Source organism: Coregonus clupeaformis, chromosome 13 (assembly GCF_020615455.1).
Source record: "Coregonus clupeaformis isolate EN_2021a chromosome 13, ASM2061545v1, whole genome shotgun sequence".
Classification (NCBI taxonomy): Eukaryota; Metazoa; Chordata; class Actinopteri; order Salmoniformes; family Salmonidae; genus Coregonus; species Coregonus clupeaformis.
The window spans coordinates 23,214,204-23,238,022 of record NC_059204.1 but is presented as its reverse complement, the minus strand read 5'-3'; the positions used below and the strand labels follow the sequence as shown (position 1 = coordinate 23,238,022).

At 42.2% G+C, this 23,819-nt stretch overlaps 2 protein-coding genes across 3 annotated transcripts in view; both read left to right on the top strand.

Moving 5' to 3' along the window:
• The first annotated feature begins 467 nt into the window (after positions 1–467).
• On the top strand, positions 468–2,640 carry LOC121580293 (protein BTG3). 2 transcript variants are annotated; one of them, XM_041895351.1, is made up of 5 exons: positions 468–545; positions 1,233–1,422; positions 1,595–1,732; positions 1,946–2,135; positions 2,245–2,640. In XM_041895351.1, exons 2-5 carry the CDS (start codon positions 1,247–1,249, stop codon positions 2,461–2,463), a joined length of 723 nt encoding a protein of 240 aa, XP_041751285.1. In that variant the 5' UTR covers positions 468–545; positions 1,233–1,246; the 3' UTR covers positions 2,464–2,640. The 2 variants fall into 2 exon arrangements, with proteins under 2 accessions (XP_041751285.1, XP_041751286.1); XM_041895352.2 differs by lacking the exon at positions 468–545 and having other exon boundaries at positions 580–1,422.
• Positions 2,641–7,989: 5,349 nt separating this feature from the next.
• The window catches only part of LOC121579769 (coxsackievirus and adenovirus receptor homolog), a 74,816-nt gene continuing 58,986 nt past the window's right edge, over positions 7,990–23,819 (top strand). Inside the window, exon 1 of the mRNA XM_041894649.2 lies at positions 7,990–8,143. Coding sequence (XP_041750583.2) covers positions 8,092–8,143 — 52 coding nt within the window. The 5' untranslated portion in view covers positions 7,990–8,091. The remainder of the gene's footprint in view (positions 8,144–23,819) is intronic.

The window sequence follows — 23,819 nt, the reverse complement described above, 5'->3', positions numbered from 1 at the left end:
ACTTCTGAACTTATTTAGGCTTGCCATAACAAAGGGGTTGAATACTTATTGACTCAAGACATTTCAGCTTTTAATTTTAATAAATGTGTAAAAATTTGTAAAAACATAATTCCACTTTGACATTATGGGTTATTGTGTGTAGGCCAGTGACAAAAAAAATCTCAATGTATTCCATTTTAAATTCAGGCTGTAACACAACAAAATGTGGAAAATGTCAAGGGTTGTGAATACTTTCTGAAGGCCCTACTGAGTATTTTCCACCCCACTTTAGCTGAGACGGGTAGAAAAGGTTTCTCTACAGCCCAATATTCTCAACATATCAGTGTCAACATTGTATTTCTTCATTATTGGTCTTAAAAAATGTTTTTAAAAACATTTTTTATTTGTTTTCATAAATTACTTATTGCCTTTTATTTTGAAGGTTTCCTCATTACAATACGGAAGTGACGTCGTCGTTTGTGCTGCTGGCAGAATACTAGTGAGGATCAGACATTCATGAGCCGAACTGGCAACAGTTGTCCACATGTTGATGAGCAGCAATTACGGTATATGATTGCCTTTTAATTGTAATTTTGGATAATCAGAGAACTTTTGCTTGTAGTTTACAAAGTTTGCTTACTTAGCATTTTTTCTAGCTAGTTATAATATAACGTTAGCTAGCTACAGTATAGTAGTTTGCTATCACAAAGCAAGTTGTCGATAATGCTGTTTGTGAACTTTTCTCTTAGCTAGCTTCACTTGAAAAGTTGTCACCATCTAACGTCTGCAATTAATATATACATAATGTTTGTACAACTACAGTATTTATCAAGTTTTTGTCTGGGTTTTGTTGTGAGCTAGTCAACTATGACTCTCACGGGCAGTCACATGGCTAAACGGGATTTATGCGTCACAGCGCGCCTTTCTGGAAGATTACCCGCCAGACTGTAATGCCCTTTGGATTTAACAATGGTTAACCCGCTAAATTACCTGAATGTTTACATGCAACGAGTACTTGTCAGTTTGTTTTGTGTTGCTAGGTAGTCTTTGCTTGCTACATACTTCAAGGATTTAACATGAAGGACATTGAGATTCATTGATGGATGAAACGGCTCATGGGGGAAACATGTTGCTTCCTATTATAGCTAGGCTAATTTATGTGTATAGGCTAAAGTTTACTGTTTGTGGTAGTTAGCTACTAATCTTACGAAAGACACGCTCTTATATTTCCGGAATTTGGACCATCATTACAGCATATCAGTGAAACATGATGAAAAAGGAGATTGCAGCAGTGGTGTTTTTCCTGAAAAGACTGATCAAAAAGGTGGAAAAGTTGGAGACCCAGAAAGTGGACTTGTTTGTGGAGCGGTTGACTATTACCCTGCACGAGAAGTTCAGGGGACATTGGTACCCTGAAAACCCCAGCAAAGGACAGGCCTTCAGGTAACTTAACTACAGATCAGACCCCGTCTGTCGCCTTGCTCTCACTATCTTGATGTCCATACCAGTAGTTTTATGAACCTCCAGTCTAGGGCATCATGAATAAGATGTGTTTTGGATATGCAGTGATTTGTATGATTGGAGTTTTCAAAGTATTGTATACTCTACTTCGCAGGTGTATTCGGCTGAACAGGTTGCAGAGGGAGGATCCAGAGTTGCTGCGGGCCTGCCAGGAGAGTGGGGTTCAGTACAAGGACCTTGGCCTGCCCAGAGAACTCACTCTGTGGGTGGACCCAGGGGAGGTGTGCTGCAGGTCAGTATGTCTTATTTAAAAGCATTGGATTGGTGTAAGTATTGGCTGGAAGGTGTTAAATCCATGACAGGGGAGTGTGCAAGTGCACACTTTGGGAGATGGGTAGACAATCGGTATGCAGCCTCGGTTGTTCCATTGTTTACCAGTCAAGTAACTCAGTTGATGACAGAGCATCACAAGTCTTGTTGGCTTCTTCATTTCACTCTCGTGCAGGTATGGAGAGAAGAACCATGCTTTCACGGTGGCCAGTTTCTTTGGTGATGAGGATGTGACAAAGAAGGTGACCAGCGCTGTGGAGAGGGTGACGTCTGACTACCACTCCGGTTCATCCTCAGATGAGGATAGTGGCCTCAGGGAAACCCGTCCTCCCCCTGCCTGCCCCCAAAATCACCACACATACCAGGTATAACCAGTAATGTAGTGTTTCAATACAGTCTTGTCTGAAAACCTCCTTGGTCAGCTCTGGCAATGTGGGAAATATAATTGAAATTGACACGTTTTATTGTTCAAAGGTGATCTACCCAGCTGCTCCTTTGTGGCATCCTACAGTGCCCAAGCAGAAGAAGATGGGACCCGGTAAAGGATATAACGGCCCTCCACGTCCTCCTCACAATGGCTTCAGACCCCAAGGCAGACCCATTCAGCCCTTCAGACACAACGGCTGGGCTCTGCCTGGCCAGAGAGGGGGGCACGGATACTGGGGTGGCACTCCAGGCCTGGCTTACTGTTAGGGACCACTGTAGCAAGTGTTGATATTAGTATTAGCCTGTTCCAGGTGCCCAGGTTCCCTGAGCTGTTGAGGGTAACCATTATAGCAAGCAATAGTTCATGGGGGGCAGGTAGCCTAGCGGTTAAGAGTGTTGGGCCAGTAACCAAAAGGTTGCAGGTTTGAATCCCCGAGCCGACTAGGTGAAAAATGTCGATGTGCCCTTGAGCAAGGCACTTAACCCTAATTGCTCCTGTAAGTCGCTCTGGATAAGTGTCTGCTAAATGACTAAAATGTACAATGTTGGAGGGAAGAGGATTGAGGGGCAAACAAAATCCACCAAGATGTCTGACCACATTTTTTTATAAGTATTTTTGTAGTGAAATAGTCACTCTGGAATTTGTATTTTTTATGATAAGAACATTAACTCTTTGCACTTTAGATAATTTGTAATCGTGAGTAAAATAATTAGTTGTAATGGATAAGGAATATTGGAATTTGATGTGTATTTTATAGCTATGAAGATATATGTACTGTATTTATTTTTGATGGGAGAATTGTATGTTAACTCCTACTGTACTGTACATCAGTTATGTTCCAATGAGATTGTTTTTTTTTTATTCACAGTGTACTAGTATTATGAATTGTGCTTACCACTTAAATTATGAGACATTAAACACATTTTCTAATCCTACCACATGCTGTTTTGATTGATTTTACTATTGTGTAATTTGAATACTTATTGCCTTCACACCATCAGAGGCCATATCTGGTAAATATCAAACATCTTTATATTTGAACAACCCATAGGCCTACAGTACACACAGTTTACATACATCTTAGCCAAATACATTTAAACTCAGTTTTTCACAATTCCTGACATTTAATCCTAGTAAAAATTCCCTGTCTTAGGTCAGTTAGATCACCACTTTATTTTAAGAATGTGAAATGTCAGAATAATATAAATAATTATTTATTTCAGCTTTTATTTCTTTCATCACATTCCCAGTGGGTCAGAAGTTTACATACACTCAATTAATATTTGGTAGCGTTGCCTTTAAATTGTTTAACTTGGGTCAAATGTTTCGGATAGCCTTCCACAAGCTTCCCACAATAAGTTTAGTGAATTTTGGCCCATTCCTCCTGACAGAGCTGGTGTAACTGAGTCAGGTTTGTAGGCCTCCTTGCTCACACACACTTCAGTTCTGCCCACACATTTTCTATAAGATTGAGGTCAGGGCTTTGTGATGGCCACTCCAATACCTTGACTTTGTTGTCCTTATGCCATTTTGCCACAACTTTGGAAGTATGCTTGGGGTCATTGTCCATTTGGAAGACCCATTTGCGACCAAGCTTTAACTTCCTGACTGATGTCTTGAGATGTTGCTTCAATTGTTACGTTCCCCACATTCTATGTTGTGGTTTGTGTATTTTCATGTACAGTGGGGGGAAAAAGTATTTAGTCAGCCACCAATTGTGCAAGTTCTCCCACTTAAAAAGATGAGAGAGGCCTGTAATTTTCATCATAGGTACACGTCAACTATGACAGACAAAATGAGAGAAAAAAAATTCCAGAAAATCACATTGTAGGATTTTTAATGAATTTATTTGCAAATTATGGTGGAAAATAATTATTTGGTCAATAACAAAAGTTTCTCAATACTTTGTTATATACCCTTTGTTGGCAATGACACAGGTCAAATGTTTTCTGTAAGTCTTCACAAGGTTTTCACACACTGTTGCTGGTATTTTGGCCCATTCCTCCATGCAGATCTCCTCTAGAGCAGTGATGTTTTGGGGCTGTCGCTGGGCAACACAGACTTTCAACTCCCCTCCAAAGATTTTCTATGGGGTTGAGATCTGGAGACTGGCTAGGCCACTCCAGGACCTTGAAATGCTTCTTACGAAGCCACTCCTTCGTTGCCCGGGCGGTGTGTTTGGGATCATTGTCATGCTGAAAGACCCAGCCACGTTTCATCTTCAATGCCCTTGCTGATGGAAGGAGGTTTTCACTCAAAATCTCACGATACATGGCCCCATTCATTCTTTCCTTTACACGGATCAGTCGTCCTGGTCCCTTTCCAGAAAAACAGCCCCAAAGCATGATGTTTCCACCCCCATGCTTCACAGTAGGTATGGTGTTCTTTGGATGCAACTCAGCATTCTTTGTCCTCCAAACACGACGAGTTGAGTTTTTACCAAAAAAGTTATATTTTGGTTTCATCTGACCATATGACATTCTCCCAATCCTCTTCTGGATCATCCAAATGCACTCTAGCAAACTTCAGACGGGCCTGGACATGTACTGGCTTAAGCAGGGGGACACGTCTGGCACTGCAGGATTTGAGTCCCTGGCGGCGTAGTGTGTTACTGATGGTAGGCTTTGTTACTTTGGTCCCAGCTCTCTGCAGGTCATTCACTAGGTCCCCCCGTGTGGTTCTGGGATTTTTGCTCACCGTTCTTGTGATCATTTTGACCCCACGGGGTGAGATCTTGCGTGGAGCCCCAGATCGAGGGAGATTATCAGTGGTCTTGTATGTCTTCCATTTCCTAATAATTGCTCCCACTGTTGATTTCTTCAAACCAAGCTGCTTACCTATTGCAGATTCAGTCTTCCCAGCCTGGTGCAGGTCTACAATTTTGTTTCTGGTGTCCTTTGACAGCTCTTTGGTCTTGGCCATAGTGGAGTTTGGAGTGTGACTGTTTGAGGTTGTGGCCAGGTGTCTTTTATACTGATAACAAGTTCAAACAGGTGCCATTAATACAGGTAACGAGTGGAGGACAGAGGAGCCTCTTAAAGAAGAAGTTACAGGTCTGTGAGAGCCAGAAATCTTGCTTGTTTGTAGGTGACCAAATACTTTTTTTCCATCATAATTTGCAAATAAATTCATTAAAAATCCTACAATGTGATTTTCTGGAAAAAAAATTCTCAATTTGTCTGTCATAGTTGACATGTACCTATGATGAAAATTACAGGCCTCTCTCATCTTTTTAAGTGGGAGAACTTGCACAATTGGTGGCTGACTAAATACTTTTTTCCCCCACTGTAGGTATTTCAGGAAATGGGTTCCTGAAATTCCCCAACAAGCAGCTGATTGATTGGATGAACATTGATGATTGGAGAGCTGACCCCGCGCCCTCGTCAGGACGCAGCTGTCTCCAATTACCAACTCCTCCTGAAGCTATATAAGCCCCAGTTGCTCGGGGGGGGGAAACCAGAATGGCTGAGAGTTACAGCATGTTGGTTGTATGCTAAGATTTTGGTATGTAGTTGTTGCTGTGAGAACCAATTGTAATTTTTTGTGTTAATTTGTGGCTCAGAGAGTTTCTTTAATGTCCTGAGTTAGTTTTTTTTCTCAGGTTTTGTTGTGAATATGTTTGTGCAATTTTGTTTCATTTGTTCCCAAGGGGGGGAAGGGGAAGGCACCTAGGGAGTGCTTAGGCAAGAGGCCCGCGGGCATACATTACCCGTAGAAGTATACTGTCTATGCACACTAGGAAAGACCTGGGCGGACCATCCCTTGTATTTTGGTTAGTGCACCAGGAGGTGCTAGTTAAGTAAGTAGTGGGTAGGCAGGTAAGGTAGGAGAGGGGGCTTTGATATTTACTTTCTTTGCTTTGGTTCCGTCCAGCCCCTTTTCCCCAAACTTACCGTGCGAAGGAATAAATTCCCTGTTAACGGTATTCTCTGCCTTTTGTCATCCTTACTCACACCTACAGTCCCATACCTCTTTCACAGCACGGAGAGTTAAGTTGTAGCAGGGTGTTGCGTTCCCTCTTCCGAGAGGAGTGCGTAACATCAATATATCCACATAATTTTCCTTCCTCATGATGCCATCTGTTTTATGAAGTGCACCAGTACCTCCTGCAGCAAAGCACCCCCACAGCATGATGCTGCCACCCCCGTGCTTCACGGTTGGGATGGTGTTCTTCGGCTTGCAAGGTAGCCCCTTTTTCCTCCAAACATAACGATGGTCATTATGGCCAAATAGTTCTATCTTTGTTTCATCAGACCAGAGGACATTTCTCCAAAAAGTAAGATTTGTCCCCATGTGCAGTTGCAAACCGTAGTCTGGCTTTTTTATGGCGGTTTTGGAGCAGTGGCTTCTTCCTTGCTGAGTGGCCTTTCAGATTATGTCGATATAGGACTCGTTTTACTGTGGATATAGATACTTTTGTACCTGTTTCCTCCAGCATCTTCACAAGGTCCTTTGCTGTTGTTCTGATATTGATTTGCACTTTTCGCACCAAAGTACGTTAATCTCTAGGAGACAGAACACTGAGCGGTATGACGGCTGCGTGGTCCCATGGTGTTTATACTTGCGTACTATTGTTTGTACAGATGAACGTGGTACCTTCAGGCGTTTGGAAATTGCTCCCAAGGATGAACCAGACTTGTGGAGGTCTACTATTTTTTTTCTGAGGTCTTCGCTGATTTATTTTGATTTTCCCATGATGTCAAGCAAAGAGGCACTGAGTTTGAAGGTAGGCCTTGAAATACATCCACAGGTACACCGCCAATTGACTCAAATTATGTCAATTAGCCTATCAGAAGCTTCTAAAGCCATTACATCATTTTCTGGAATTTTCCAAGCTGTTTAAAGGCACAGTCAATTTAGTGTATGTAAACTTCTGACCCACTGGAATTGTGATACAGTGAATTATAAGTGAAATAATCTGTCTGTAAACAATTGTTGGAAAAATTACTTGTGTCATGCACAAAGTAGATGTCCTAACTGACTTGCCAAAACTATAGTTTAACAAGAAATGTGTGGAGTGGTTGGAAAACGACTTTTATTGACTCCAACCTAAGTGTATGTAAACTTCCGACTTCAACTGTACTTATTTGGATGACACCTGTTGAATTCAGTCTTTCTGATGCTGCTCAAAAACATGTTTGCAATGTCATCATAGGCCTACATTTTAAAGCTTTTCCAAACTATTTTATAGCTTGTCTTGTTTACAGTATTTCAAATTGTTGAACAGTAAAATGACAATATATATAACTATTGGAAATCTGTGTTCATTGTGTTGTAGTACTGGCTTCACGTGCTCTTGTCAAATATTGTAGGAAACTGGGAAGTGTAAGTCCAACATGATTTTATTCATTTTCTTTTATGAAGTCAAATTATTATTCAACCAATAAGATTTTAGCTAGCTTGATAAGCTTGCTAACATTGCTGCTAATAATAAAGTTAGCTAGCTTGTTAAACATTCACAATATGGTCAGACTAGCTACATTATCCATATTGATTAGGTTGCAATTGTCAAAAACTGATTTGTTCTCATTTTTTGGTTGAAAAGGTAAAATGTCAGTGGTGAAACGTCGCAACTCGGCTAACAACATTTTCTCCGATAGTCCGTCCAGTAATTCAGTGAGATTTCCCACTGGGAACTAGGAGCTTCCGACAGCACGTGAACATGGCATAATAGCCTAATACGGCAGGGGGCGTGAAAGTATCTTGGAAAAGTCGGCTTTGGTACCCTCCGGAAATCACGTGTCTAGACTCCCGCTCTCCTATGCACCTGCTGAGGCAAAGAGGGAGCGGAGAGTTTTGATGCATGGGGAGAGTGGTCTGTCTGTAAGGAGCGCCGCAGAAATTCTTTTTTCACCCGAGTTTTAAAGGAAAAGTCTTGGAATAGACAGAAAGGAATGGATTTCACGGTATCCCACCTCGGCTCTGTATTGATTATTCTCATTGCAGGTAAGTTTTGCTTCCACCGGCTACTTTTTTATCCGCGATTTTCAAATGCGCGATCGAAAATGGAGTGGCGAGTAAGTAACGTTAAGTTAGTTGTTCATTCACGTCGTCTCACTCGCTGTGCTGTGGAGTAACATGCGAAAAAGTTCACTTTTATATGTTTGCGACTAAAATAACGAATTGAATTACATGTGAATTAACTGTACTTTAGATTATACTAATAGACTGATCTGCCTTAGAACCTGTAAAGTGTTTAAAAGTGCTGCGGTTTCTGTCAGTCATCTGCCAATACCATATAAACTGTATCCCCCTCCCGCGCTAGACAGGAGTCCGAAATGCATAAAGTGCCATGGATGTGCTTTCTAAGCCCAGCCAGAAATTAATCACGTTAGCTGAGTATCGACCAGATTTGTCCCTGAAATATGTTAATGTTACTTTATGTGAGTGTGTAATTTCAACCATTAGGCCCATTTTAATGTTTCCTTTAGCTTCATAGATGGAGAACAGAGCCTAATTGAAATGCTATTTAGTTTCAATTCACAATCCTTCACCAGTAAACATGAGTGATTTGTTGAGGTCCATTTTCTCTTGACTGACCCCCCCCCCCCCAAAGTAATCTTCCAAGCAGCACACCATGTCCAAATGTCCTGCTCTTATTAACCAATAGTAGTGAACAAAAATTGAGGCTAGAGACATTGAGGCATGGTAGACGCTGTGGTATCATGCAGCTTCAACTGTCTGTGGGAACTGTCTGGGAACTGTTGAAATGGGTATTGGCTCTCATGACATCTAGTTTGGATGGAAATTACCCTCATTATTAGCAGGTCAGGCAATGCAGATGGGGATGCCCTTTATACAGATTGTATTATTGCTGGTGGGGAGGTCACTGCTGGAGGGGACTTTAGCACTCTTATTATTTGTGTCCTTGTTTCTGTCCTAGAATTTTGACTGAAACCAGCCCATCCCTCCCTCTCTCACCACAGAAGTGAAACCATGGTACTGTAGGTCAATGGTTCTCAAACGTTTTGACCCACAACCCCCAAAAAGGAGTGGTTCAAAGCTTCTGACACACACACAATCACTGAACAAATGTAGCCTGTCATTAAAGCCATAAATGGTGATGCATTTTCTAAACGCAAGATACAGAAATAAACTGCTTTTTACACCAGCATTTTGAGCTGAAAGGCATTTACTTTAGCAGTCAATATCAACTAGGGATATCATGTCACTTCTCTGGAGTCCAGAGAAAGCAGGATCATATGGCCTGCCTGAATGCAGCGGTTGCAGGATCGGATGGAATCTGTCTGTAGCCTTTTTCTTCCTCACAAATATCGTAATTATTTCACCAGTATGTTACATATCCATCCCATAAGTATTGAAGGCATTACGATGTTACAGCTATCTTTAGACATACAGTGCTATGAAAAAGTATTTGCCCCCTTTCTAATTTTCTCTACTTTTGCATATTTGTGATACTGAATGTTATCAGATCTTCAACCAAAACCTAATATTAGATAAAGGGAACATAAGTGAACAAATAACACAAGAATTACATATTTATTTCATTTATTTCATAAACAAAGTTATGCAACACCCAATTCCCCTGTGTGAAAAAGTAATTGTCCCCTTACACTCAATAACTGGTTGTGCCACCTTTAGCTGCAATGACTCCAACCAAATGCTTCCTGTAGTTGTTGATCAGTCTCTCATGTCGCTGTGGAGGAATTTTGGCCCACTCTTCCATGCAGAACAGCTTTAACTTTGTTTTTTTACCCCATATGTAACTCTGTTGTTTTTATCGCACTGCTTTGCTTTATCTTGGCCAGGTCGCAGTTGTAAATGAGAACTTGTTCTCAACTGGCTTACCTGGTTAAATAAAGGTGAAATAAAAATAAAACTCAGTGACGTGTGGGTTTTCAAGCATGAATTGCTCGTTTCAAGTCCTGCCACAACATCTCAATTGGGATTAGGTCTGGACTTTGACTAGGCCATTCCAAAACTTCCAATTTGTTGCTTTTTAGCAATTTTCATGTAGACTTGATTGTGTGTTTTCGGTCATTGTCTTGCTGCATGACCCAGCTGCACTTCAGCTTCAGCTCACAGATGGATGGTCTGACATTCTCCTGTAGAATTCTCTGATATTAAGGCAAGTCGTCCTGGTCCTGAGGCAGCAAAGCATCCCCAAACCATCACACCACCACCATGCTTGACCTTTGGTATGATGTTCTTACTGTGGAATGCAGTTTGGTTTTCGCCAGGCATTACTGGAACCATGTCGTTCTGGTCACTAATCTGGATATGTGCACCTGCTTTTGCGCGTCAATGCTGATGACTGGTCATTGGTCAACAGTCAAGACGTGCAACCTTTTGGTTCTGAAGCACAAATTAGATGTTTTTGAGACAAGAATTTGGTGCAATTCCGTAGGACTGTTAGAGACCAGATCGAATAGGCAAAGGTATAACTATAAAATATAAATGGTAGGATATATGTAGCCAATTAAAATAAAATACAAACTTTTGTCATTGTTTCACACTCGCAGGGGTTCACGACAGTATCAGGCTGTGTTCCATAGCTCTAAGGTTCCCTGAGCTTTTGAAGGGAAGCTGCCACTGCGGATAGAGCCATGGTCAGAGCAATGACATTCCGCTCCACTGGTTACAGATAAAACCCCTGCAATAATGAAGTGCTTTGTTTACACAGGCAGGCACATTTCTTTCTGCTGTGTTAAAGGTCTGGTTAGGGGTGTTATACTTTCCCAACAATGCATTTTCTGCTCATGCTATACATTGTTGTACATTAGTAGAGGCTCATTACCATTTATAATGACTTCATGAGCTCATCATTTGAGCTCACTTCAGCAGAGTAGACAAGCATGGCATTCTTGCCAGGCTTAGCGTGGCATTCATCTGACATGGCACAATGATGAATAGGCATCCTCTTCACAATTGGGATTCAATGCAACTACGGGCATTTCTTCAAATGAAGTAGGCCTAGTCTAGCCTATAAGTTAGACTTAATGAAGCTTTTATTACTTTATAAGGCCTAGGCCTACACAAGTGCTTCACAATTCATTTACAAGAAAATATACTATATAAAGTAAAGGGTGTCAACAGGGTTATAGTTAGATTTCTGAGATGTAACAGTTTTCTTAACACTTCATATAGGCTAGCTTTGCTTACTGAAACAAATAGGCTCAACGTCAAAGGTGATTCTCCTTTTTCAGAGGCTTGTGTCAAGGCTGTGTCCAAGGCCCTTTCTGCATTTGATCTGTCAGAGGCACATTCTCAATATCTTCTTCATAGTCCCTGACAGTCCTGGCTGCATTAAGCAGATGCCAGTAGACATCCTCCAGCCAGTCAGCACTTTGATTGTGTTTGTAAGAGTTGTGGGGCCTGGCAGGTTATTTTCACTGAAACCTGATGAGGTCTCCTGTAGAGCTGGCATCTTCGTCCCTCTTCACCCCTGGCCTACTCTGCCCCCCCTCCATCCCTGGCAGTGGACTGGTCAGTGCTGAGTGAAGCCGGGGACCTAGGGTAAGGTAAACGCAGAGAGACTGAGTGCAGCAGACCTTGGATGTTGTTACCTGATAAGCATGCTGCACTCCACACTCCCAGCTGGGAGCTCATTGCTAGGATACCTTTTGAAAACAAACAAGTAGATACTGGGAGTGTGATTGGGTTTGGGTCTCATTCAAATGAAGCCTTTCTTCCTTGTATTGGTGGGTCTGAAAGAACTCCTTTGAGTTAGTCTCATCAAAACTCAATTATTTCACAAATAATTTGTTTTGATGTTCACTTAAGCAATAATACATTAGAGGCCACGTGTTATGTAATCTTTATCATGACCGTAACATGGTATGATACAAATGTCATAACACATGGACTCAAGTGTATTATTGCTTTTATACCGTGAGTTTACCAGCATTACAAAGCAAGATTCTTTCCCAAACAATCAATTTTTCAACAAAATGTGATGCTATATTCACTAACACCGGTTGTCAAGTGCAATTTTAGGCGTTCTCTGGTCGTTAGTTCTATTTGTATTGACTGCCATGTAAAGCAGAACTACCCAAGCACTGGTTGATAGTTCTACAACTTTGCAGGTTGCTATGGCAAACAAAAATGTTTGCTATTGAGCCCCCCCTCCTAGTTAGCCAACTACTCAGCTAACACAATCACTTCAGACTGAAGCTAGAAAGACTGCAAACTAGCTGCATTTAATTTGACCTGTTTTTCTATTGACATTTCTTCGTATATATCTATAAAAATGATGCTGTTTCGTGATTTCGACTGACTGAGAAAAGCCTCCCGTCTGTCTCTTCCCGACTCTGACATTATTATGGGACACAGTGGAGATCGAATTTCAATGTTGCAAATGTCGGAGATAATGTCTAGATGCTTTTTACAGTGGAGATCATGTTTATACATTTCATGGCTGGGCAGATGAGACAGTTGATCTGTAAAAGTAGTAGTAGTAGTGCGTTGCTAGGTAATGACGTAAACAATGGCTCTTTTTATGAACGTGGCCATAGGTATGTTGTCTAGTATATCATGGGCGGGATAGACTCTAACAATGGGAATTCCAAACCACCCTTTGTATAATTAAGCAGTAAGGCCCAAGGACGTGTCGTATATAGCCAATATGGAGTGCCTGGATACAGCCCTTAGCAGTGGTATATTGGCCATATACCACAAACCCCAAAAGTGGCTTATTGCAATTATTAACTGGTTACCAATGTAATTAGAACAGTAAAAATAATTGTTTTGTCATACCCACGGCTTTCAACCAATCAGCATTCAGGGCTCGAACCACCCGGTTTATAATTGGTCTTAGGCTATTGTTTGCTGATCACGGCCAGAGTGACGTTCTTTTGTCCTATCTTAAACGTACCCTTTCGACTCAAACAAGAATATCATATTGTAGTATCTCAAAGTAGTTTTCAGTTCCACTGTCTGAAATAAATTGAGATTTATTTGCTCAGGTGAAAATCCAAATTGCACTAGAACATATCAGTTTATTTCTACATTTCACGGTTTGGAAAGTCTGGCCCTTTTTATCTATAAACTGACACAAAGCAAGAGCGATAAGAGAAGGCATCATGAACTGTTCAACCTGAGCTATTGTCATGCATGGACCCAATGTAGACGGGCAGCGTTGGCTTGAGGTCATAATGCAGTTCTCGTGACATGGCTGCAGCAGTCGCATCCCTCCTCTCGCTCCAGCAGCAGCCAGCTTCACCTCCAACCCAACATCTACCCGCCCGGCCCCACTCACTCACTTCCTCACTCTGCCCGAAGCCCCGTTTCGTCCTTGGAATATAAAGCAAGAACATGTAGAATTGGATTACACTCCGGGGACGCCGCTGCTGTGTCCTCCACAATCTCATGATGAGGACGACGGCCCATGAATATTCAGAGACCCAGGCGGACCTTAAATATTTTAACATGCCGGAGTCGTACAGGCCCCGCGTCGAGTGAAGACTCTTGTTCCCTCGTCTGCCCGGGAGTGCAAAGCGACGCTGATCCCTAACCCGAACACACTCGCTAACCCCCTCCCTTTTTAAAAATGTAATCCTTTCATTTTCGATTTGGAGAGCGAGTGGACCATTTAAGGCGTGCTGATTGCATTCCATTACGGCCAGTGATCATGATTAATAGTAGCTCTTGTTTTCAAGCCCCGTTTACAGGCTGGAGGTGAGGCCACTGTATTCAGAGTTCATTTCTTATTCACAGGTACTGGGAGCAATAATTCCACCTGTCGCTTGGTCGGCTGCCAGAGCACTAGCCTACATGGAGAGGAGCTATTGGTAACCCTTCACTTGGGCGCGGGCGTGGGATGTTCCCCAATGCTGGAAGGGGCCCCTAATGGAAAACGTTTGGGAACCCCTGGGCTAGCCCATCAATGTTTTAATGAGGGCATAAAGTGAAGTGTCACTGAGATGTGAGTGGTAAAGATATAAGGTGGGATTGGTACGGGGTATTCGGGGTCGTATTCATTAGGAACCAAACAGAAGAAAACTGACTGAAACAGGGAGGGACTACCTGGGCTTGTCCAATACAAAACGTTCATTTTAGTTTTCCGTTGCAAAACGTTTGTTTGCGTGCTTAATGATTACAATGCAGATGTGCCATGAAATGTTGGTGGATGTACGCTAGTGAATTGAATTTTCCTTCTCTCTCTGTGTGTTTAACCCATCAATAAAAACAAGGTCACAGTGCTGCTAATTCTCCCCACTCTCCACTCCCATCAGTCATCACCAGGCCGTCGGTCTGTTAAGATGAGAAACACCCCACCACATCATCACTGGGCCACTCAATGTGCAGATACGCACAGCCCCGCAACGCCCTTCATCCCCTAATAAGGAATAATGGTCCCTGATGGATAAATGGCTAACTGTGACGGAAATTGCATTTTTCAAATTCAACTATTTGATCACACATAGAAACTCTCCTGCTCCTGTAGATGAACGACTAGGCTAAAGGACCCAAGGAGCTTTATCATGTATGATGATGGAGTGAGGGATTTCTTTGCCAAATTTGGGCCATCTTTTGTTATCCACTTATCTCTTATTAAAGAAGGATTTTTTTCTTCAGAGGGAGCATGGATTTACAGTCAATGGCAGAATCCTAAGGTCAAGTGTGCCAGGGGTTGCATTAGAGTTTTCAAACCGCGGGCCATCCAACATTTGCATTTTAAACCGTTTCACCTGCGTTTTATATTGAAAGTCTAGTGATCAGAGGTCCGCAACTATAGTTTTCCTTCACAGAAAATGCATTAGTGCAAAAACATTCGGCCGAAAAGGGCTTCATTTTCATCAGATGACGACAGAAGTGCAACACTATTTGGCTAGCAGCCAGATAAGTAAATGAGCTTACAATGAAAAAGCAAGGTCTTTTTTGCAAAATCGATTCATGGCCATCATATTTCTAATGTTTGTCATAGAAAGAATGTAGCCAGCTACATTTCCTAATGTTTTGCTTGAAGTTATTCTTGCATTTTACCAGAGAAAAGTAGGCTACACCGAAAAAATCACAGGAGAAAAGTAGCTACACATCAGTCAGTGAATTGGTCTGATGCCGAGCAGAAATGACAATAAGCAGCAAGATATTTCTTATGCGCTTTCTTTTTTTTCTGCGTGAAAACAGAATTCTGCGTTAACGCCACCCCTGGTGTGCAGGTCTCTAAAAACCTTAAGTCTGCCTCTTGTTTTGTTATTCCTTGATAACAAAGTAGGCCTAAGCAATGGATCTGAAACTTAAAGCATTTCCTGTTTGCTAAAATTCTAATAGTTCGCCTAATTTCAATTTATGTGACAAAACAAGCAACTATAGTGTAGAGAATCATTGTACCATTTAAACCGCTGTGAAATATATTTTCCATAACCAAAAATATTTTATTTTCAGCTGTTTGAAGCTGGTGTACAAAACCGAAAGTAAAAGACTCAAAAACGAAACTTAAGAATGGGAAGCATAGAAATAGAGCACATAGAACATATCCACCACTTCTTAGACTTGCTTTCAATGAGAATGACAGATCTGTAACTTACATTTCTATGTGAATTTGGTCAGGTTGCCCAAAAAGTTACATATTGCAGCTTTCAAATACATTCTATTAATGGCTTGTGGAGTGAGATGAACATAAACATTTATAAATTATTGGTGTTCAGTCTGAGAAAATATGTCAAACATCAGTACAACGCGCAATGTACTTTATTTCTGCCTAAGGGACAAGTGCTTTTACAAGCAAACAGATAAATAAGGCCTCCAGCTGTTTGTCATTTTAAGGCTCTTCGAGTTTGTTTGATCCTCTCTCAGGGAATGTTGCTCCTCAGAAGATTTTGACGTTTATCAGTCCGGATTAAATGTCTTCAGATGAGGAAAAGTATCAGGACTCACTGCTTTGGACAAGGTTAATTTCTAAACATACATTCGGCTCAAAGGCTTAGATGTTTTATTTCCCTGATCCGAACCGGTTTGAGATTATGTTCCGCTTATTATGTAAACCATCTTTCTCTTTTGTTTAACTCCGGTTATTCGGCTTATGAAGGTCATTCATGAATATTATTCTAGAATTCTAAGCTAATACATGCCTCTTCCTTCGCTGTGCATGTTGGGCCACCACAGTGTGATGGTACACAATGTGACAGACCTGGCCCCAGGGTTCTGCATCTGCAGGTGTTTGTATGCAGTCAGCTTCGTCCTACCTGCCAGCTAGATCCTGACCAGGTCTCTCTTGCACATTTTTTTTGGTGTAAATCTCAATGAGGCTAACCTGGAAAAATAAAGGTGGAATAAAATAGGTCCTACAGAAAACACTACCTCCATCTATTCCCTGGCATACTCAAAGCAAGATTCCCTGCCATGCAGTCATTGGAGCAGAGTCTGTCTGCCTTGAGGCAATTGCAATGGCCACAATATTTCAATAGAGATGTCAGTGTGATCAATTATAATGTGTATTGTTAACATATCCACACATTTTCTTTTCCAGCGCATAGGCTATTAGAATATGATAACACTCTGTCTCTTCCAGCATTACGCCCCCACCCCCTCTCACTAAGAACATTAGAGTTAATCTTGAAAAATATTATGGCTCAGAAAATAAGAAGTACAGGCAGAAAGTGGGGCTGGATTTAGGAGGGGAGGGGGGGAGTTGAAGCAGCTGTTGGAGAAGCCATTTTTAGCACCTTTATCTCATTGAGAAACATTACGCATTGTCGGCTGCCAGTACGCACGGGGGAAAAAGGCAAACATGCACAGACTGTAGCCTGAACTTCCTTGATTTAAAGCTCCCCTCTGCTCCTAGCCTCTGGCGTTGGTATTCAAGTCATTCCTTGTCTAGAGTTAAATCAAGGCAAATTATAATTGCGTGTATACCAGGGTTTCTGTTAGCTGGTAATAGCCGGCTTTTGGCCGATTTAAAAATAAATAAATAGAAAAGCCGATAAATAAAAAAAAGTGCCCCGGCCATTTATCCAGGAGAAGAAGAAAAATCCCATTGCGAAATAATGCTTTTTAGCCTCTTCATTGATGGAAATACCAGTCGATGGAAATCCATTTGACTGGTCATGCTTATCGGTCTATAGGTTAATTTGCATAATTTGGTGGAATTAAATTGGCTTGTGTGTACAGTATATTCATTATGTATCTTATCACATGCGTACAGCATATAGATAAGCCGACAATCTGTCAGACAACGTGAGAGCTGCTGCTACAGCATCTCAAACAGCAAATGCATATGCAACGGAAGGCAGGCTTCATCAGTTCGTCACACACCACTTTGCAATGAGATGGAGGCAGTATGCATTTTGAAAACATATACTTAACTGTTTGAAAGCTGAATGATGTACTACATATTATGAGGCATGTCTTACCTTGCTTCAAAGTAGCCTAGTCAAAATGAGACAATATTATTTGATAACTTTCTTTCATTGTCCAGTAGCCAAAGGCACAATCCTAGTCATATTAATAACCCATGCTGCATATTAGATCTCCCCTCTTTCTAAATGTTAAAATATTTTAATGTCTGTCACATGAAACCACTCACGCTTTTGACAGCGTTGTTTTCCCGCTAATTGCATTATGGAACGAATGTTCGCGCGTAGCCTACTGCCTTGTGTTCGTTGCTGCGCTTATAATGTGAAGAAATAATAGTTTATCAACATTTTAAGCTAAACGTTCTGATCTGTTTCATCAGACTCATTGTAGCCTAGGCCTACTGGTTGTATGTATTGGGATCGATCATTCCACAACTGTCCCAGAGTCTGTTTGGAATAGGCTATTTCTTTCTCGACAAGCTTACCAATAGAATAGGTAAAGTTTTCTGCTGTGGTGATCGTAGATTGACATAGGCTAGTGATTTTGCTGTTTGTTACTCGTCTTGTTGGCTGAGGAAAAGTAAATGTGGACAGTTATTCTAACATCTTCAAAGTGTGCATCAGAATTAGGTAAGAAGGACCGCACAACGTTGCATCCTCGACTTGCATATTCTGTTAATATGAATTACCAGAATCAAAATGTGATTTCTGTCATTTTGAGCAAGGTGAGTGGACGCCCTAATCAGGTTACGCACCCAATGCATATGGGTTCGGTAAATTTCTGAAATGTCCGGTAAATTTAAAATGATGCCAGTCAAATGTCCAGCGCCACATGGTGTATACAGTGGGGAAAAAAAGTATTTAGTCAGCCACCAATTGTGCAAGTTCTCCCACTTAAAAAGATGAGGCCTGTAATTTTCATCATAGGTACACGTCAACTATGACAGACAAATTGAGAAAAAGAAATCCAGAAAATCACATTGTAGGATTTTTTATGAATTTATTTGCAGATTATGGTGGAAAATAAGTATTTGGTCACCTACAAACAAGCAAGATTTCTGGCTCTCACAGACCTGTAACTTCTTCTTTAAGAGGCTCCTCTGTCCTCCACTCATTACCTGTATTAATGGCACCTGTTTGAACTTGTTATCAGTATAAAAGACACCTGTCCACAACCTCAAACAGTCACACTCCAAACTCCACTATGGCCAAGGCCAAAGAGCTGTCAAAGGACACCAGAAACAACATTGTAGACCTGCACCAGGCTGGGAAGACTGAATCTGCAATAGGTAAGCAGCTTGGTTTGAAGAAATCAACTGTGGGAGCAATTATTAGGAAATGGAAGACATACAAGACCACTGATAATCTCCCTCGATCTGGGGCTCCACGCAAGATCTCACCCCGTGGGGTCAAAATGATCACAAGAACGGTGAGCAAAAATCCCAGAACCACACGGGGGGACCTAGTGAATGACCTGCAGAGAGCTGGGACCAAAGTAACAAAGCCTACCATCAGTAACACACTACGCCGCCAGGGACACAAATCCTGCAGTGCCAGGCGTGTCCCCCCTGCTTAAGCCAGTACATGTCCAGGCCCGTCTGAAGTTTGCTAGAGTGCATTTGGATGATCCAGAAGAGGATTGGGAGAATGTCATATGGTCAGATGAAACCAAAATAGAACTTTTTGGTAAAAACTAAACTCGTCGTGTTTGGAGGACAAAGAATGCTGAGTTGCATCCAAAGAACACCATACCTACTGTGAAGCATGGGGGTGGAAACATCATGCTTTGGGGCTGCTTTTCTGCAAAGGGACCAGGACGACTGATCCGTGTAAAGGAAAGAATGAATGGGGCCATGTATCGTGAGATTTTGAGTGAAAACCTCCTTCCATCAGCAAGGGCATTGAAGATGAAATGTGGCTGGGTCTTTCAGCATGACAATGATCCCAAACACACCGTCCGGGCAACGGAGGAGTGGCTTCGTAAGAAGCATTTCAAGGTCCTGGAGTGGCCTAGCCAGTCTCCAGATCTCAACCCCATAGAAAATCTTTGGAGGGAGTTGAAAGTCTGTGTTGCCCAGCGACAGCCCCAAAACATCACTGCTCTAGAGGAGATCTGCATGGAGGAATGGGCCAAAATACCAGCAACAGTGTGTGAAAACCTTGTGAAGACTTACAGAAAACGTTTGACCTGTGTCATTGCCAACAAAGGGTATATAAAAAAGTATTGAGAAACTTTTGTTATTGACCAAATACTTATTTTCCAGCATAATTTGGAAATAAATTCATTAAAAATCCTACAATGTGATTTTCTGGATTTTTTTTCCTCATTTTGTCTGTCATAGTTGACGTGTACCTATGATGATGAAAATGATAGGCCTCTCTCATCTTTTTAAGTGGGAGAACTTGCACAATTGGTGGCTGACTAAATACTTTTTTCCCCCACTGTACATATGGAAATGACCCCTGTGTGCATGGAAAATTGATTTGTTTTCCCAAGATGACTATTAATATGCACACACTTATTTTTGTAGTTTCTTTGTCATTTATATGATCATACGAGTATGATTGATTGAGTTCGCTCTTTAGCTGTAAATGCACAAAGCTGGGTAACACTATCATTAAATGTTACAGTATAACCTTTTGTTAAGACCTAATCTGTTGTGCCTTGGGAGTATATAAATAAATCGGGCAGAGCTTTCATGTGCCGTTGTCAACGAGCATTACATTTCAATTTCTGATTTCTTAAATTCAAGGGAGTTTTGCTTTGGAGCGGCAGAGGAGCAGAGCGAGCGTGGAAGGACAAAACCCTGGGATAAGTGTTTAATCTTCAGTGCATTTTAAATGCTTTTCATTACTATTTCCCTGACTATGCCAACATCCAGCACATCAAGGTGTTTAAAAACAGTCGCAATCTGCCACCACCACCTGCCCTCTCACTCTGTCCTTAACCTTGAAGAGCAGGGCCCTCTCCTGCTGTCACACTCACACGTTTTATGACCATGGGTGGATATGTAAGGGGATGCTGACCAAGACATCTGATTGTGAAGGCTTAGTGCCTGAACCACAGCAAGGTCCATTCAGTAGGCCACATCAGACACTCATTTAATTACTGTAGTGCGTCTCACAGCCACCAGCCACCACGTGTGGAAATCAGAAGCTCATTCAGGTCAGTCACTCTCCTCCTGTCTGACAGGTTGGGTTATTGTGGTCAGGAGGAGAAACAGGTGTATGGTATATATTAGTACTGTATGACCTTAATCACATGCATGTGCTCCTGTTTTATAATATAATGATAATATATTCCACTTCGCAGACACTTTTATCCGAAGCAACTACCTGTACAGTGAGTGCATACGTCTTTAGTATATGTGTATGTGACCGCTATGGGAATTAGACCTACGACCTTGGCGTTGGTAGCGCCACACTCTTACCAACTTAGACACAATGTAATATGAAGGCACACAGGGGTGACTGGGTGGTCTGCTGCCCTGGCTGGTATGTACTGTATGAAATAGGCTCCTTTAGGAAGCAGCTGTTAAGTGTCTTTATGCAGCCAGTGCATTCTGAAAGTATTCAGACCGCTTGACCTTTTCCACATTTTGTTACTTTACAGCCTTATTCTAAAATCAATCTACACACAATACCCCATAATGACAAAGCGAAAACTGTTTTTTTTTTTATCGTGTAAATGTATTTAAAATAAAACAGATACCTTATTTACATAAGTATTCAGACCCTTTGCTATGAGACTCGAAATTGAGCTCAGGTGCATTCTGTTTCCATTGATCATCCTTGATGTTTCTACAACATGATTGGAGTCCCCCTGTGGTTAATTTGATTAGACATGATTTGGAAAGGAACATACCTGTCTATATAAGGTCCCACAGTTGACAGTGCATGTCAGCGCAAAAACCAAGCCATGAGGTCGAAGGAATTGTCCGTAGAGCGCCGAGACAGGATTGTGTCGAGGCACAGATCTGGGGAAGGGTACCAAAAAACGTGTGCAGCATTGAAGGTCCCCAAGAACATAGTGGCCTCCATCATAAATGGAAGAAGTTTGGAACCACCAAGACTCTTCCTAGAGCTGGCTGCCCCGCCAAACTGAGCAATCGGGGGGGGGAAGGGCCTTGGTCAGGGAGGTGACCAAGAACCCAATGGTCATGCAAACAGAGCTCCAGAGTTCCTCTGTGGAGATGGGAGAACCTTTCAGAAGGACAACCATCTCTGCAGCACTCCACTAATCAGGCCTTTATGGTAGAGTGGCCAGACGGAAGCCACTCCTCAGTAAAAGGCACATGACAGCCCACTTGGAGTTTGCCAAAAGGCACCGCAGACCATGAGAAGCAAGATTCTCTGGTCTGATGAAACCAAGATTGAACTCTTTGGCCTGAATGCCAAGCGTCACGTCTGGAGGAAACCTGGCACCGTCCCTACGATGAAGCATGGTGGTGGCAGCATCATGCTGTGGGGTTGTTTTTCAGCTTCAGGGACTGGGAGACTAGTCAGGGTCGAGGGAAAGATGAATGGAGCAAAAAGTACAGAGAGATCCTTGATGAAAACCTGCTCAGGACCTCAGACTGGGGCGAAGGTTTACCTTCCAACAGGACAACGACCCTAAGCACACAGCCAAGACAACGCAGGAGTGGCTTCGGGACAAGTCTCTGAATGTCCTTGAGTGGCCCAGCCAGATTCCGGACTTGAAGCCGAACGAACATCTCTGGAAAGACCTGAAAATAGCTTTGCAGCGACGCTCCCCATCCAACCTGACAGAGCTTGAGCGGATCTGCAGAGAAGAATTGGAGAAACTCCCCAAATACTGGTGTTACAAGGTTGTAGCGTCATACCCAAGAAGACTCAAGGCTGTAATTGCTGCCAAAGGTGCTTCAACAAAGTACTGAGCAAAGGGTCTGAATTGTAAATGTGATATTTCCAAAATTATAACCTGTTTTTGCCATTATTATTTTGTCATTATGGGTTATTGTTTGTAGATTGAGGGGGGAAAAAAACAATTTAATCCATTTTAGAATAAGGCTGTAACAAAATATGGAAAAAGTGAAGGGGTCTGAATACTTTCCGAATGCACTGTAATTCATGGGCACACAGAGCTGGCTGTGGTTCTTTCTGTGTCTGATCATTGCAGAGCGAAGCGTCACACTGGCACAAATGGCACCCGCTTCTCTTTTGTGAGGTGTTGGCGCAACATCAGCTCCATGTCTACTGTAAACCCTCAGACAGACACTACAGTTAAAAACAACAGGAATATGTTTTTTATGGGCTGCTGGAGCTATTAGAAGGAATTGCTGAAGTTGGCTACAGGAGCAGTTCTTACAAAACAGCACAACAATTAGATGGAATTGTGCTCTGTCAAAACAAGCTCTACAGTCGTGGTCAAAAGTTTTGAGAATGACACCAAATATTAATTTTCACAAAGTCTGCTGCCTCAGTTTTTATGATGGCAATTTGCATATACTCCAGAATGTTATGAAGAGTGATCAGATTAATTGCAAAGTCCCTCTTTGCCATGAAAATGAACTTAATCCCCCAAAAACATTTCCACTTCATCAGCCCTGCCACAAAAGGACCAGCTGACATCATGTCAGTGATTCTCTCGTTAACACAGGTGAGTGTTGACGAGGACAAGGCTGGAGATCACTGTCGTGCTGATTGAGTTAGAATAACAGACTGGAAGCTTTAAAAGGAGGGTGGTGCTTGAAATCATTGTTCTTCCTCTGTTAACCATGGTTACCTGCAAGGAAACACGTGCCGTCATCATTGCTTTGCACAAAAAGGGCTTCACAGGCAAGGATATTGCTGCTAGTAAGATTGCACCTAAATCAACCATTTATCGGATCATCAAGAACTTAAAGGAGAGAGGTTCAATTGTTGTGAAGAAGGCGTCAGGGCGCCCAAGAAAGTCCAGCAAGCGCCAGGACCGTCTCCTAAAGTTGATTCAGCTGTGGGATCGGGGCACCACCAGTGCAGAGCTTGCTCAGGAATGGCAGCAGGCAGGTGAGTGCATCTGCACGCACAGTGAGGCAAAGACTTTTGGAGGATGGCCTGGTGTCAAGAAGGGCAGCGAGGAAGCCACTTCTCTCCAGGAAAAACATCAGGGACAGACTGATATTCTGCAAAAGGTACAGGGATTGGACTGCTGAGGACTGGGGTAAAGTCATTTTCTCTGAATCCCCTTTCCGATTGTTTGGGGCATCCGGAAAAAAGCTTTTCCGGAGAAGACAAGGTGAGCGCTACCATCGGTCCTGTGTCATGCCAACAGTAAAGCATCCTGAGACCATTCATGTGTGGGGTTGCTTCTCAGCCAAGGGAGTGGGCTCACTCACAATTTTGCCTAAGAACACAGCCATGAA